The sequence below is a fragment of the Pararge aegeria genome, chromosome 4, assembly GCF_905163445.1.
Source record: "Pararge aegeria chromosome 4, ilParAegt1.1, whole genome shotgun sequence".
NCBI classification, from domain to species: domain Eukaryota; kingdom Metazoa; phylum Arthropoda; class Insecta; order Lepidoptera; family Nymphalidae; genus Pararge; species Pararge aegeria.
Genome location: NC_053183.1, coordinates 13732973 through 13750920, shown reverse-complemented (window position 1 = coordinate 13750920; position 17948 = coordinate 13732973). Strand labels below are relative to the sequence as shown.

The 17948-nt window shown below is 35.2% G+C and overlaps 1 protein-coding gene across 2 annotated transcripts; it reads left to right on the top strand.

Annotated features, from left to right (window-relative positions):
* The first annotated feature begins 425 nt into the window (after window positions 1-425).
* LOC120637785 (inter-alpha-trypsin inhibitor heavy chain H4-like) lies at window positions 426-17273 on the top strand. Of its 2 annotated transcripts, XM_039909798.1 has the most exons (18): window positions 426-592; window positions 805-1004; window positions 1754-1864; window positions 2148-2401; window positions 2969-3072; window positions 3778-3918; window positions 4401-4601; window positions 5464-5632; window positions 6393-6539; window positions 7195-7332; window positions 7920-8086; window positions 8636-8782; window positions 9189-9353; window positions 10139-10226; window positions 11125-11190; window positions 14057-14349; window positions 15272-15417; window positions 17177-17273. In XM_039909798.1, the coding sequence occupies exons 1-18, from the start codon at window positions 473-475 to the stop codon at window positions 17223-17225; spliced, it is 2706 nt and encodes a 901-aa protein (XP_039765732.1). In that variant the 5' UTR covers window positions 426-472; the 3' UTR covers window positions 17226-17273. The 2 variants fall into 2 exon arrangements, with proteins under 2 accessions (XP_039765732.1, XP_039765734.1); XM_039909800.1 differs by lacking the exons at window positions 14057-14349; window positions 17177-17273 and having other exon boundaries at window positions 15272-15375.
* Window positions 17274-17948: the final 675 nt, after the last annotated feature.

Sequence of the window (17948 nt, the reverse complement as noted above, 5' to 3'; positions counted from 1 at the left end):
TACACATACATACAAATGCTGAGAACAGCAGCAGCAGCATTAGCAGCATTATAACAGGAAAGTTCCGCAAAGTAACGCCTGCTTATATCCAATATCCAGTATAACAGGTTAAGTTTAGGCATTCTAGAATCCTGAACTATATTTTTTCACAGTTTTGTCAGTCTGACTATCTGTCTGTCTATGGAAATCAAAAAGCGCAAAAATGAAACCATTGATAGCAGATGCACTTTTATGCCTTTTAGAGGCCTTGGACTGTGGCTTTTAGTGGAAACCAGGGGCTCGAGGTCTTTTTCGAGCATTGTCAAAAAGGGCCTTAACCTTGGCTAAAATAATTAGTTTGGTCAATAAAGGCCTCGCTGCGGTAGTTTCGAAGATGTTTCATGTTTTTATTTAGTTTTATTTTAATACATAGGTTAATTAAGGTTAGTTATGGTTTTGAAATTTATTAATGGTATATTTTTTTTAGACAATCATGATTCAAGCACAGTGGTTAATTATAGCGCTATGCACTACTGTATTAGCGACTAGCGTGCAGACAGCGTTAGTTCCAGCCCAAGATGTGGACATAATAGTCGCAGGAAGTAACACGAAAGTATGTCCCATCTTTACTAATATTTAAGAAAACTGTACCTTTAATATTTATATTATATAATTTTATTATATTTTTGACTTTTGAATTTGTCTTATGAAAGACTATAATGCTTGGTTCCAAATTCAACTGTTTAATGTTAGATTTTGGGTTGAGTTCCAGTGTAAAAGCAAGTATTATAAGGATTCATACAATTTTTTTATACACTTTTACAGACCACAGTGCCCAGCCAAGTTACTGCCCAAAAACCGTACAAACCTATTGAAATAACAGAGATGCTCGTGCGTTCTGAAGTGTCACTGCATTACGTGCACACGTCCATGATTAGTGAAGTTGTGAACCCCGACCCGAGCCCACAGGAGGCCACGTTTCGCGTGCTGCTGCCCGATACAGCCTACATCAGTGGTTTTAATATGTACTTTTATGATTTTATATTTTGCTTTAATTTAATAACTATCGCGTCTTCTTACAACCGATGGAACGCCATATATTAAAAGTAGTACTAAATGACAATGCCCACCTAGCCACGTCGCATACGGCTTATCCTTTTGGTATTTTCCTAATATTCTTTTTCCCCTGTATTTCAAAATTTCCTGTGTCAAATAAAGCAAAAAAAAAGTTTTGCTTGACCTGTTTTTTAACTTTTGCGTATTGCGTTTTTTATATACAATTCAGAAGAAACTGCAATGTTCCCTACTAGATGGCGCTACAGTCGCTATAAGACTGATGTAAAAGGCATATACTAATTTCGGCATCGACGGTAGGAGAGCCGTAGCTTAATTGGGAAAGCGCTCAGGCCGCGATTGCAAGAGAGTCGCTGGTTCAAAACCTGTCGGTTCCGAAAATATTTATTTGCATTTTAAATTTATAAAAAAGCGGAAGAAAGGAGAAGTTTTCATGATATTGAAATATTGACAAGTTTCTTTCGCGTTGGTACGCGACCAGTTTCGATTCCCGGCTACACGAAGATCGGCATGGTGCTTACGTATCTCACAACAGGCTTATGACAGACGTACAGTCAATATGTTGATATCATAAAAAGTGTTATGTTACTAACTTCATAAGTTGCGTTTACAAAACGGCTGCATCATAAGAAGCGCGAATCCACGAATCCATAAATTTAAACGGAGCTTATTTCCAATATTATAATTATTTTAATTTCAGGATTCTAGCTGGTAAGTCATACAAGGCGTATGTTAAGGAAAAAGAAGAAGCTAAGAAAATTTACGATCAAGCTGTATCTCAGGGTATTGGTGCAGCTTATATTGCTACAAAGTAAGTTGTTTACATTAACGATATACGTATTATGTGGCAAGAATCCCTTTATTCCACTACTTGGGGGCGGGATCCATAAGGGCTAGCATCTTTTTGTTTTTCTTCTATAGGCCATTTTCCTTATGTAAACACTTGTTGTTGTGAAGGTACCCGCGTATCAAGTGAGTAGGAATAAAGTAAAAGGGATAAAGTATAGAACTTTTTTTTGCCTTGTTAGGAGGGGTTAACACCTACCAAAATAGCACGACCTACCTTGATGTTAATCATTATAAAAATTTAACAGAGCACGCGACTCCAACCAATTCATGGTATCCGTCAACGTGGAAGGTAACACTACAGCAACCTTTGATTTGAGATACGAAGAATGCATGGCACGTCGTAACGGGTTTTACAATCTCGACATTAATCTGCACACTGGAGCTTTTATACCAAAGTTGGAAGTTGTTGTGCATATCCTGGAACAACAGAAAATAACTGAACTGCGGGTTCCTGAAGTCAGGACTGGGAATGAAGTTGATGCGACTGAGAAAGACCCCCGTGAGTACAAATTAATTTTAACTGTGCAATATTTTTGACAATATTTTTTTTATACTTTGCCGTGTAGTGACCACAGATCAGAATACAGTTGTTACCAGCCCTCTTCTTCCAACGGGTGTCATACTAAGGGAATATAATAAGGAAGAGCTGTCGCGGCTATGTGCTCCTAATACCATCAACTACGATCACCAACCTATAAGGCTAGCGTGGTAATTATGGGCAGCATTTCCCAATGGGATAGGCCTTTATTCCAACAGTGGACTGTTATAGGCAGTTAATAATATTTTTGCGACTTCAAAAAGGTACGTCATAAAGGTATTCGACACGAGAATACGAAATGTCCAACATTTACAGAGCAACATTGCTTACACATTTGTTGATTTCGATTTATGAAACTGTACTAATATTCTACAACGTGTAATTGAAATAATACTTCACAGGCTTTTTACATGAAGTCTTGTCTTTGAAACTTATTTGCGAAACTGAAAACCATATTCTAAGTTCTATATTCATGTTTGAAAATAAAATACATTTTTTTTTTAAAACATATGGATCCCATAATTGCAGAAAACCCGAAAGCTGTTATTGTAAAGAGTGCTGATCAGCGAGAAGTAACCATCACATTCAATCCTGATCTCGAAGAACAAAAAAGACTCGCTGAAATATATGTGGTATGTAAAGGTCTTGTTTGTCATTTAACAAGATCATAATCCTATTCTTAATAACTACTCTTTCAGTCGTGGTCCTCATATCTATCTATATTCATCACTTTCCTCTTCACGATTGTATGCCACTTCATTCTATCGCAAGCATCTTGGAGAGCACCGTAGACGGTAATGAGCATCGAATCAGGTCAGACCAACGCATCGGACAGCGGCTGCAAAATCTTTTCTATACCAGCGACTACTAGTTTTTTCGAGATGTTTCACGATGAAACCTCCGTATTTTCTGGAAATGTGCCCGAAGTACTCTAGAACTTGCTTGAGGCAAATGGCTGAGGGCCTTGTTTTGACTATTAGTTTTGCAAGTACCTATAGATGCATCGGTCCGTAATGCAGTATATGGGATCCGGAGCCTTTTTCTCCAGCATCACATCTCGGATGCGTCAATACATTTGCTAAATAATTATCATACAATAATATTCCAGGAAATCTAAAGTTTAAAAGATACATGCGTTTTTATTTAAACAATGTAATATCACTTGCTTTAACGGTGAAGAAACACTAAGGGAGACAACAGCATGCTTGAAAGTTCTCCATAACGTTCTTAAAGACCCGTAAAGCGCACCCGTAAGCTTCTAACGTACGGCCTACCCTTCCTACCCTTGATTTATAGTGGGCTAGTTATGGGTTTGTAGTGATGATGTTGACTTTCAGGAAAAGACAAAAGAAAAAGCTCCATCTAATTCGTACATCGCTAGAGGTGGAGATAATAAAGGAAACAAACAAGACAGTACAGTGCTTGGACAGTTTGTAGTACAGTACGATGTAGAGCGATCCAATGATGGTGAAATATTCGTAAGTACATTTAATACCTTCCTTTAAGATAAATGTCTCACGAATAGTCTTAGTGAAGGCTTTAAACAACACAAAGATCTAATTAACAAAACCATGTAATGCGTAGACTAATTTATTGCAGTTCTACTTTCTTAATAACATCATCGAATTTTTAACGGCTTACCCTGTAATGGTTAGTTAAATTTTACAACTTTGTTTATTTTCTCTCCAGAAAAATGGGTGTATCCCATACAATACTTTATATTAATTTACGCGTTTAGTGTATAGCCTGTTGGACAACATCTAAGTAGAATATTTTAAATTTATGTGATGTGCATAGTCCTGGCGTTGTTGCTTAAAATGCAGGCTAAAGGATTTGAAGTAGAATCTTTATGTAGTAAATGCCTAAATTTTTTTTTTTATCGATCGCACTAATTTAAAAAAAGCCACGTGACAACAGAACATTTTCATCGCAGTTCCTAACGCAAATATACCTATTTCAGATCAACAATGGGTATTTCGTTCACTTCTTTGCGCCAACTTCGCTGTTCCCATTAAGTAAGAACATGGTATTCGTGCTTGACACATCGGGATCCATGTCGGGTCGAAAAATTGAACAGCTTCGTGGTGCCATGAATGCCATTCTGTCCGATCTCAATCCGCACGACTACTTCAGCATCGTCGAATTCAACTATGGTGTGACGGTAAAATCGTTCTTCTACTTTATACAAAAATATCGGTCTTTCACATTATTTCAAAGTAAAAATTCAACCGTTTAATTAAGTAAATATCCTATTAATTTTAATTCACTTTAGGCCAAAGGGTAATTTATTTATATCGCTTACTTTACTTCTCACTCTGGAAGGAGATCTGTGTTCTGTAGTGGGCCGCTAATGATATGATACTGATGATGATTTCATATTATAATCTATTATATAAACCCCGGCGTAAAACGACGGGATGCTTTAAGTTTGACGTGGACTGTTTGTCTGTCGCACCGTTTTTTAAAAAACTGATGAACCGATTTCGATTTTGTTTGTTTTTTGTTTTAAAGGTTTGTTTCTCGGGAGTTTTCTTAGCTATGTTTGATGAAAATAGATCCAAGTTTGCCACCACCACAAAATCCATCAATATGGGCATCAAATGAATGGGCTTGAAAAGAACAATGTACAGTGTATTGAAAGTCAGGGTTTATTTAATTTATATATTACAAGCTGTTGCTTGCGACTTCGTCTGCGTTTGATTTTGTTTTTTGATGTGGCATTAAATTTAGTTACACATACTCGTATCATAACCTCTATACAAAAATAATTATTTAATTCGGTTATAATTTGTCGGAGTTATGGTGTAAAATCGTCAAACACTTTCATCCGCTCTCCCAAAGGAACCATGCTTAATGTCGGGATAAAAAATATCCTATATTACTTCTAACACTTCCAAAAATATGTGTAAAAAGTTTCACGAGGATCGGTTAAGTAGTTTTTGCGTGAAAGCGTAACAAACAAACTTACATTGACGTTTATAATATTAGTAGGGATATACAATGTTAATATGTCTTTTTAACAGGTTCATGATATGAAGGAGGCCGATCAAGAGCCTCCTCTTAAATCTCCTACCTACAACTCAAATCTGAACTCGCGCAATACTACCGTAACACTGGTGCCACCGACACGCGCTTCACCGGAAAACATCGCTAAAGCAAAAATAATTGTGTCCAGACTTAAGGCTTCCGGAGGTAAATTACTAATAAAATTATAGCTGAGCTTTTTATTAAATCGGAACGTATTTACTCCACAATAATAACTGCAAATGAAACTATTACTACTACTACTACTACAAAACATTCAGTATTATTCAAACTTGTATCGAAATCTACAAAGCGGTTTCCAGCGAGTTTGCCTCATTAAAACATCTGCTAAGTAAAAAAGACTATCTAACATGGTTTAGAATAACACATGAAATTTTTATCATTACGAGAAATTAATATTACGATGCACTGGGAATGAGTCTAATGCTTTTACTAATACAATTAGATCTACCTTTATCTTAGTTTAAGCAATGTATTAAAAAAACATTTGATTCGACCAATTTCTTAACGACAAGGCTGCTTGGAAACAGGCCGTTCCGGACTCATATCTCTCAAGAAACATTTTAAAGATTGTTAAACTATAACATGATGATGAAAAAGAGCAATCTGCTGAGTTTCTTCCCGGCTCTTCTCGGATGGATCTGCCTCCCGTACCGGTGGAATAGCACTACAAAGAGACTAATTTGACGTTTCGATAGTTCTTATAAACTAGGCCTAAAGAACTATTTGAAAAAAAAAACCAAGTGTTTTTTTTTGTTTTTTTTTGGAAGTGGTCATAAGTATTGTAAATGAGGGTGTTGATCAGGAAACTGAGATATATGTGATGTGTCCAAACGAAGATGGTCATTGTGACGTATTTATTTATGATGAGTTCATTCAAGCAGGGTGATTTTTTACATATGTACAGGAACCAATATCTACGATGCACTGGACATAGCTTTAAATCTTGTAATAAAAGGTATTGATCAGGAAACTGAAATATATTTAATGAATCAAGACGAAGATGAGGAATGTGATGTTGGATTTATTTATGATGAGTCTGAGGAAGAAAACAGTAAGTGTTTACGGTGAACACAGTTTTTTTTTAATTTACCTCCTTAATATTTGTGCACATATTTACTGAGCTCTGGTTACAATAGATGTGCGTCTGTTTCTTTTATCTGGAACGTGAACAAAGAACTTTTTTATAAGCATTGAATTTCATGCACATGTTTACATATTTGCAGAGCTGTTAAAATGAACAACATTTGTTTTCTTTTGTTGTTATTGTAATACTTATATTAATGCTTTTATTTTTTTATTTTAACACAGGCATTAACTTTCAAAGGAGAGCACCTATCATTATTCGCAAACAAAGGTTTCCGGGATTTAGGATGAATTGCTTTTAAAATAATGAAAAAAATAAACTACTTTCATGAACTTGTAGAAAGCTTTTTTTTGTCTGTAATAGGTAAATTATTGTTTAAACTTAGACAAACGTTCCATAAAAAACTTAGAGAATGTTCTAAATTACGTTTTGTTTTAACTTCACTTAGACTAAGATAATGTCCACTGGCGCTACTGTATAATTCGTTTGTATATAATAGGTTCTAAGATTGAGCTATAAGTTTTTACGGATTGGAGTCTACAGTATGATGCGTCTACAAAGGTAGGGTTTAAATCTAAGCCGCTATTGTACTTTATTTATTAGCTCGATCGTTACCCCTCAGATGTATTGGAGCCAGTAATTATATTTTTGACGGACGGTGAACCAACCGTGGCTGAAACAAATACCACAAAAATTATCTCTTACATTACCGAGAAAAACTCTGGAGAAAATCGGGCGGCCTTATACACGCTTTCATTTGGTAAGTCCTGAATTTATCATTATGACCCATTATCGGCCCATTACAGGATACGGGACCCCTCTCATAATGAGCAGGGTCCAGGCTGTAGTCCATAATGCTGGTTGAGTATAGATTGATAGACTTCACACGCCTTGGAGATTATGGGAAAATCGTAGGCCGGAAGACCTGACCATATCTCAATCTATAGCCGTCTTTGCTCTTTTTAATTCTAATATTATGTTATCTAAAAAAAATAATAGTATGGAAATACGTAAAACAAATTTCCACATTGTTGCATTACCATATATTACTAGTTTGGATATACAGAATCTATGTAGGTACTTATAATATATTGGTCTTTATAAACAAACAGTGGATTTACGACTTTCTTTGAGTAATGGTTATAAGATAGTCACAACTGCATATTGTCTGCATAGAGTTTTTAGTCGGCTTTTTCTCGGTCACAACAAACAGACAGAGCTGACGTTTCAAAAGATCTTATATATATATCTATCCTCAAAATTCAATAAATGAATCTCAAAGGATGATTTTTCAAATTCTTTTTTTGGATAAAAACCAATTTAAATTATGCTTTTGAACTTGTTCAGGTAATGATGCGGATCGTATCTTCTTGCGTAAACTCGCGCTCCGCAATGACGGTTTCACGAAGCATATCTACGAGGCAGCTGACGCGGAAAGGCAGCTCCAAGACTTCTACCGCCAGGTGTCTTCACCGCTCGTCTCCAACGTCATGTTCAATTACCTCCAAGAACAGGTAAAGGATATTTTCGCTGAGACCTCTGAGATAACCTCTGCAAAGCAGGAGAATCTATGGTCTAATTTTAAATTTTTTCAATCCTTATACTTCACACCAAACAGATCTTCGGCAATGCACACTAGCTACGCACGTTTCGCTCCGCAACCGGAGCATCCTCAGGAAATGTTGCCTTTACAATGAATAATTGCTAAGTCCTAACAATGTATCCTACATTGCCGAAGATCTGTTATAAGGATTGAAGAAATTATAAATTACACAAGCAGATTAAGATTAATTTTCATAATATATAATGGAATTCCGCAAAGTAACGCCTGCTTCTATCCAATATATAACTGTTAGGGAATACTACCACTATGCTACGAGGATTCTAACAAAAAGCCAACAACAGAGTTGTAAACAACAAAGTTTAGTCGGGGTTTTAGTATTTCTTGTATTCAATTTAAGTACCTTGCACCAAAATCTTTCAGTCACACGGAAAACGACGATCACAACACTGGCGAATCTAATTTAATTAAAATTAAAGACTACTTCATATTTGTTTTTTAGATAATAGCAGAGTCTTTGAGCCGAAATTTTTACCGAATTGTAAACGAGGGTTCTGAAGTCGTAGTCGTGGGTCAGATAAAGGAAGGCATTTCTGAAATGACCGCGCAAGTTACTGGCTTATATGGCACCGAAGATGGCTTCGGTAGGGTGAGTAAAATCAAACCGTATTTCTTATCTACGAAATTACAAAAACTAATCATTCTATTTATTTATTATTTTTCTGTATATTCAGTTAGGAACATCATTTGATCAGGAAGAAAACTGATAGATAGTAGAAGGCCAAGTGTTAAAATTAGGACAAAAACGAAAATATGGGCAATTTGATTATTAACAATCCACATAAGACAGAAACATACAATACTAATAATAAATACAAAAAATAAACGAACTAATTTTAACGAGTAATTAGCATACCATAAATACTTAAATGGAGTGTAAGAATAAATCATTATCCAACTGGCTTTGTTATGCAAGATGAGTGTTAGCAGATTTTTAAAATAGGTTTGTCAAGCAACTTCGACTAACAGATACTAATGTGAGTTTCTTGCAATAGATTCCTCACGAAGTGATTCAAAGAGTACCCGTGCAGTGCGGTAATGACAAAATACCATTGGAGCGGATGTGGGCCTACGTAACTATAAAGCAGCTACTGGATAAACGAGATGCTGGCGAGGACACAATCAACTCTGAGAAAAAGGCTCTGGCTTTAGCACTTAAGGTAACTGTCAGGTAGGAGGCTTCAGTCGTCGCTAGTTCTACTTTAACGACAAAGACGTTTAAGCTTTCCGGTACGATGGCGCATATAAACTGTATGGGTTAAACTATATATTAGGGGTATGGGTTTAATATAACTGCCATACCCCTAGCAGGTTAGCCCCCTACTAGAAGGGCTAACTTGAAGTTAATAATTAAAAATTTGTCTGTTAAAATTAAAAACTGTTAGTAGGACTTTATGAAATAAAGTAGTTCAACATAGCTAGATGACTTAGACGGCCGATTGGAGCAGTTTGCAGCGACCCTGCTTTCTGAGTCCAAGGCCGTGGGTTCGATTCCCACAACTGGAAAATGTTTGTGTGATGAGCATGAATGTTTTTCAGTGTTTGGGTGTTTATATGTATATTATAAGTATTTATGTATTACATTCATAAAAATATTCAACAGCTATCTTAGTACCCATAACACAAGCTACGCTTACTTTGGGGCTAGGTAGCGATGTGTGTATTGTCGTAGTATATTTATTTATTATTTATTTATTTATATAACTAGTCGTTCTGCAAACTGTTAACGTCGCGAGCGCTTTAAGCTATTTTGCAGCAAATTATACCATTAAAATCCTTGTTTCCCTCATTAGATTTTCAACAAAGTTTTGGAGCCCTACCTAGAGTTACTACTACTTTTGAAATAAAAAGTATCCGAAGTCTAAAAAATTCTATAAAGTCCTAGAACATTGGCCGTAAAATACGACTAAAGCTGGATATATCTCAATTAAGTTACTTTTTCTAGTACGAGTTTGTAACACCACTGACGTCGCTAGTGGTCGTCAAGCCGAACGCAACCAACTCGGTTGATGTCGAATCCGCTGACAAGATAAGTAAGTGAAACTCAGTCATTCTAGACTTAATTTTTTCTTACATGTTTTATTCAATCACTTCACTGCATTAAAAATAGTGTAAAGATCGTTTTCAAAGTATTAGAAAATAATCAAAGCATACATCTATACTTATAATAAAAGTGTAACTGGAAGATTTCTGTACATTTAATATATGTTGAAAATTTTGATCGGGGGATGCTTTATAACCGATACTGAGTTACACAGACATATTACAGATTTTTATTTAATTTTTGTCTGTCTGTCTGTCCAGGGATCACGTGAAAACTACTAAATTTACCCGGCTAAGTTTGTTGTGGGCTCTTCTTAGACCAGGGCGCGTTTGCAACCCTCGTAGCTTTAGATTTAAGTTGGCGAAAGAAGTTATCACCATCCCGTTACAATTATGCAAACAAATATGTATGAACGCTTCATAAGTGCCTGTGATAGGCCTACATGAATAAAGAAATTTTGAATTTGAATTTGAATTAAACGGATTTAAGTAGCATTTCTAAAAAACCGTAATAAACGCGAACGAAGGACGCGGGCAACTGCTAGGTATTATATATATATTTTATAAAGGATTTTTTTTATGGGTATATGTATATATCCTACCCATTTTCTGTATTTGTTATCTTCGCCATTGGTTGCCTGCAAAAAAAAAATCGCCAGGAAGCGATACGGCTGCCTAATTGTATACGTTGTTTTTTATACTTTTCTTTTTTTATGTACTTTTTGTAGTGTTCTATAAAAGTATATTATTTATTAATTCATTCATTCATCCAAAATCAAAATTGTACAAATACAAATCATATCAAAGTCTTTTCCATTGTGACATTTCTATACGTGAAACGAAAAACTTATAATATTACATACAAACACATAATATTTTATGTTACAGCGACAAGAGGAAACCCTGCCGCTTTGAATTTTGCTGCTGGATCTAGTATAACAAATAGAGCTGCAGGTAAGAAATAAAAGTGATGCGAGTTTAACGCATAAAAGTTATTTTTATACAATTTTATTCTATATTATATATTCACCTGTATGTATGTAACCGACCCCTTTGAACTCGATATTTTTTTTTATTCACACTAATATTAATTTATATTTATTGAAATTTTTAACACTATTAACATTCTTTTTTTTTTTTTTTACTCAGAAAATACAAGTTTTACTTTAAATAATACACTATTCTTAATTTAAATTATAAATTTTTTTTTCTATTTTTTAGTTCGGTTTTCTATAGAAAGCGTGTTTTTTAGTTTTTTTAAACTATTATGTATTTTATGTACTTTTTGTGGTGTGCAATAAAAGTATATTCATTCATTCATTCTTGCGTACAAATTATTTTTTCTTTCTATAGTAATAATTGACGGTAAGCGGAAAACCATGGCCTATAAACAGACCAACACTTCACAGGGCATGCAAGATCAGCAAGCAACGTCCTGCAACATGCCGCTCTGTGTCCATCAATTTGAGGCGTAGGTGTGTGCTTCATGTGCCTATAATTACACCGGCAACCAATCCCTTCAGACCGAAACACACTATTACCACAATGGTGCTTAGCGGCAGAAAAAAGCATGGCGATAGTAGGTACTTCCCCGGACAAGCTCTGTCACAAAAAGCTCTACCACTACTAACTCATATATATATATATATATATATTACTAATATTATAAATGTCAATGTAAGTTTGTTTGTTACGCTTTCACGCATAAACTTCTTAAGCGATCCTGATGAAACTTTGTACACATATTCTTGGAAGTGTTAGAAGTAATATAGGATACTTTTTATCCCGACATTAAGCTCGGTTCCTTTGGGAGAGGGGATGAAAGTGTTTAACGATTTTACACCATAACTCCGACAAATTATAACCGATCTAAACAATTTTTTTTTGTACTATAGAGGTTATAGTATGTGTTTAGTTTTGCCCAAACTGAGGTTGGAGATAGAGGAGAGAACTCCTCAGTGGACAGCAGCAAACCCCTCATTTAAGGCTTAGCGATACTGAATCCTTTTTTTTAGAACTACAATTAAATTTAATGCCACATCAAAAACCAATATCAAACGCAGACGAAGTCGCGGCAACAGCTAGTATATATCTTTATATATATACTAGCTGTTGCCGCGACTATATACACAATTCTCGTATCATAATGTTCGGGGAAACACTCCTACGAAACAGGTTAATCGATTATTATGAACTTTTTTGTTTATTTATTCGCCAGGCCTGAGAATCGGTCGTAATCTATTTTTCCAACCCGTAAATAGTATGGGAATCCCCCTAATTTTTATTTCATATAATTGTATTTTTTTTTGTGTTTATTATGATTTAAGATCCTAAAATATATTTCAAAACCCAAAATCAGCGCGGATGAAGTCGATTGCAACAGCTAGTAATGTGTAATTTTCAAAATCTTGCCTTATATACTTTGTACTTTCCAGCTGTGCCATAAACTGTCACCCACTGTGGATTGTAATGAAATTTGATACCATTTGTAGTGAAGGGTTAAAACCAGTTTAAGTCTCCTGTAAACATTGAAATAAATTTCAATTTCTTCCGTAAAAATGAAAATAAATTGTAACTTTTTACAGAAGAATAAAATGTTGTTTACGTCTAGTTATTCGGTCCGCGGTATATATATATATCGTACTAGAAAAAATTATAATTTATTCTAGTATATCTATATATACTTATAATAAAACTGTAACTGGAAGATTTCTGTACATTAAATATATTTAGAAAATTTTGACCGAGGGATGCTTTATAATCGATACTGAGTCCAAAACAGATTTTTATTTAATTTTTGTCAGTCTGTCTGTCTATCCGGGCATCACGTGAAAACTACTGAACGGATTTAAATAATGTTTGGTATAGTGGTAGCTGATATTCCGGGTCAAGATATAGGATAATTTTAATCCCGATAACAATAAGTTTCTTCCGGGAAATGGGATGAAATTTTTTATCTATTTTGCTTTATAAATTTGAGCCGATTTTATTCATTCTTTTTTAACTTGAAAGTGTATGGATGTATGTATGTATGTATGTATTAACTAAAATAATGACAACTTACTAACTCAGTATACCACGTAAAATAATGGTAGGTACGTAGCTAGCCACGATGATTATGATATAATCAGATCTATTCTAGCTTCTCGATTGACTCATACGGACGAAGTTGCGAGGCTCCGCTAGTATATAATTAATATAAATATATAAAAGAGAAAGTGTGTTCCGTATAAGCTCCGAAAGGGCTTAACCGATTTTGATGAAACTTTCAGAGAATCTCCGGATTTACCTAGCGAGTAATCCTGTAAAGTTTGGTGACGATCGGAGCACTCCTATTTTGAACTGTACAGCTTTTATTTACTTTGATGATATTCTATTGTTGGGTGTACATGGGTGTAGATAATGATCTTTACCCGCTCCAGAAGAGAATAGAAGAGAATGAATACGGAGATAAATAAATGATTTAGTATATTATGATACTTAAATGAAAAAATTATTGATGTACCTAAGTTTATTGTTTAAATAAAATAAAGCAAAATCTAGCCCTGCGATGCGGGCTGGGTACGCTAGTATAATATAAATATACTCACGGTGGTAGAGACGGCAGATCAGAATACAGTTGTCACCACCCCTCCTCTTCCCACGTGTGTCGTACGAGGCGACTGAGGGAATATAACGGTGAACGGGCCTCTGCTTTACTACCATCTACTGCAATCACCAATCCGTCTGCCCAAAGTGGTGATTATGCGCAAACCCTCCTTGGGCCTTTAGTACAGTAGTGAACTGTCGATGATAATATGTATACCCTTTTTTTGTATAGGTGTCTCCAAAGCTTCGCTAGTTAGATCACCTAGACCAGCTGTATTATCTAAATCAACTAGAGGGTCAACTGCACAGGTAGCGCCAGCAGCTGACGAAATACCAATTACTCCAGCTTTAAAGGCCAAGCCAAGCGTATTCAATGATCAACCCGCCCCTACGGTTTCACCTTTAGCCGATTACCACCTCGAAGGTTTTGGTTGGACCAAATCAATACTCAACACCAGTACTGATGCACTTGTTTTCAATGCCAGTGGAAAGATTGTCACACTTGCACTCACGAAAGATAAGAACGTAAGTACGATTTTTTTTTATTTAACTACAAATTAGCAATTGACTGCAATCTCACCTGCTGGTAGTGATGATGCAGATAGTATCGGGCTAACCTTTAGGGGTATGGTATATTAAAAGACAATCTAAAACATACACCATTTATTAATTTACATCAATATGCAGGTAGCTACAATAATGTTCTTTTAGCAGGAGTTATGCTAGTACATATTTATAGAATGCAATTGATATATCTGAACATTACAATAAATAGGACGGTACAGGAATAACCGTTTTGTAGGACTACAAAATCCAAACTGGCCCAGGCTCAATACGGACGGTAATCTTTTATTAAATAAGCCTTTATACGATACCGAGTTTACTGATATTTTTCACAAAAACCTACACATACAACATTTTCGCATGGTGCCAAATGACGGGAAAAAGCTACCGCCATTTCTACAGCCGTCGTACCACCAGTTAGACGTTAAAGTCCCCACCGAGCGCGCCACTAGTCCAATACGCCTGCCACCCACGTGACCACAGATAACGCATGATATTCATGGACGACAATAAGTAGATATATAAAATCATACCGGAACGCTTAATGACTTAGCGGCACGTCTTTGTAAGTAGGGTTGTAACTAGCCGCGACAGAAGCCTAGCAATAGACCAGACAAGAAATAAATCTGAAATTATAAAATCCCAAATCGCCCTTGCTGGGGATTGAACTAGGGACCTCCCACTCAAAACCACAGCGCTCAGCACGCTCGCGTACACACTGCGCCGGGGAGGGAAAAACCTTATCCATTCGTCTATTCTTCTTCTATTCCTGGGCCTGGCTCCGTACTTTGTTGGTCAGAACCACAAGAGCCGTTTGTCACTTCAGCCAGCCGTGCCCACTGTTAGAATTTCCAAAGTGCTGAAATTATAACAATTTTAACAGGTGCCAATCGAGGTTCGCGGAGACGTTGAATGCTCCGCGGTGGGATCAAACACGGCGAATGTTTGCGTTTATATCACGCGATGCTTCGGCGCCCGAAACATTACTGTCGTTGAATATAGCAACAGTTACTGCTGGGTGAATAACAGGTAATATTACCAAGTTACATATCTTATTTATGTAAATGTTATAAGTATATTATTGGCCAATACCCTTCTTATTGTGGGACGAGACCAGTGGCCGAAAATTTATTATCTATATCGATACTTAATATTAAAGAGTACTGGACCGATTTTAAATCGGAGATGCTTAAGGAAATCGCAATAATGAAATGAAATTTTCTCTGTCAGATTCATTACTTGGCGTTATATGAGAAAACTATTGGAGATACATAAAAAAAATGTACTATGTGATTAAAGTACCTACTCATTATTATCTACGAAAAAATTCGGAAGGATATACCTATATTATTTTTGGTGTTCTGCAATTGTATTAGGTAGTTATTTTATTTATTTATTTATTCCCATCTTACATTTTTGTCATTACAGGAAAAAGTTATATTAGCTATATTATATATATTATTATATTATTAGTTATATTAGCTGGTAGAAAAAAAGTGGGTTACATTTGTATCGCAGTATTAATTCTTATGCATATAACATAATTATAAATAGTAAGTTATAAAAACAAATAGTTTTATCAAGAGTATTTACGTAGCAGTAAAGTCCTTTTTAATTCTTTCGAATCGGACATTTAATTTAGAAGTTATAGCGAGTTTGAATATGAGCTACACTTAATTCACAAGGTTCTTTTTAAAAACTTCTCTTCGAACTTAACGATTACTATTCGTTGTTCAATGTACCCTGCTTCTATCCAATGTACATATGTTTGATTATTTTTGTGTAGCTTTTCTTTCTTCTCTGGTCATCTTTAAGCTGAAACCAACGTACACTAAATTATCCTTACCTTACTTGAACTTGTTTTTACTTTATGTATAGTGTACGATAAAGTGTATTTTCATCACTATAACAACAAAATCTATGTATAAACGAGGTCGACCATCTCCCATACACCGTTGGGCCCAGCACTTGATGAACTTCGTGGCAACAAAATTAGTTTCTATCGTTGGATAAAAATATAATTCTCATAATTCTTCTTTCTACCACAAGTCTTTCACTATTCCGGCTGTTAAGCTTTGGAATGCCTTGCCTTTGGCGATCAGAGAGGCAAAATCTATCCAAATCTTTAAAAAACTTGTGAAAGATCACTTTATGTCTTAATCAACTAATGACGTGGGATAGTTCACTGCTCTTCTCTTTTATTCATTTTTTATATGAGGATAATTATTTATTTATATATTTTGTTTCATATTTAATCTATTATATTATTTTTAAGTAAATATTAACTACAATTAACTACAATTATATATTTAATTGTCTTTAGTTACAAATATTGTTTTTTATATATTATAAGTATATATTTAAGTAATGAAATATGTATTTTATGGGTAAATGTATATATGCACCATCTAAATATTTTCTGTAACTGTTTTTTATCTTCGCCATTGGGCGCCGAATAAATCGCTATGTAGCGATAAGGCCGCCAAATTGTATCCGTTGTTTTGTTATATTTTTCTTTTTGTTCTATGTTCTTTTTCTTGTGTGCAATAAAAGTATATTCATTCATTCATTCATTGTAATACCAACTTTAGACTGAAATCAATTCCACCTAATATCTTCGGAAGACAGATTGAAATTACTTTAATTACTTTCCTACCTGGAGCTTAGCATTCTTAGTTCAATCTGCCATCAAATAGCATTTTGGATGGAGAAAATCTTAGGCTCTTATAAATGGAACCTTCATCATATTTCTCGAAAACCAATATCTAACCCACATTTTCTTAAACAGGTACGCAGGCTTTTGCTGTCCAAGTAATGAAGTCGACAGAAAACCTTGAAAAGATCAACATTTTACAAGAACTATATCACAACTTCTGTTTTTTGATTTCATTAAATATTCATAAATGAGAATCTATATATATCCATATATATATATATATATTACATTACTGTTTTCTTTTCCCATTAATATATTTTTGAATTTTCGGATATGGCATAAATAGAACACCTTAACCAACCACCAACCACAACTTATACTAAAAAAACTACATTCCCAATACGAAGAGTATTTTATTCCACTACAAGTTAGCCCTTGAATGCAATTTTACCGGCTGGTTAGTGATTATGCAGTCAAAAATGGAAACGGGCTAACCTTTAGGTTAGAGGTATGGCAGTTATATGAAATTTATACCCCTAATTCGTGTCTACGTGACGCCGTACCCGGACTCTAAATAGTTTAGTGGCACCGGTATTTTTGTCGGTAGTGTGCTAACTTCCACCAAACCAGACAAGACAAAGAGGCACGGGCTCTAGTCTCGAACCTAGGATCTCACACTTAAAAACCACTGCGCTTACCGGTACGCCAGGGAAGTCGTCAAGAACTGAAAGTGTACCTAAACATTCCACCCACATAACGTCAGATAATGCATTTCCCAAACACTACCCGAACGAGTGTCTACGATCTTCTCGATGTCCATATGTGTATTATGAAAACTAAGCTTAATTTGCTATAATCCGCGAAAAGCAGGAGAATCTTTGTGGTGTAATTAATAATATCTCCA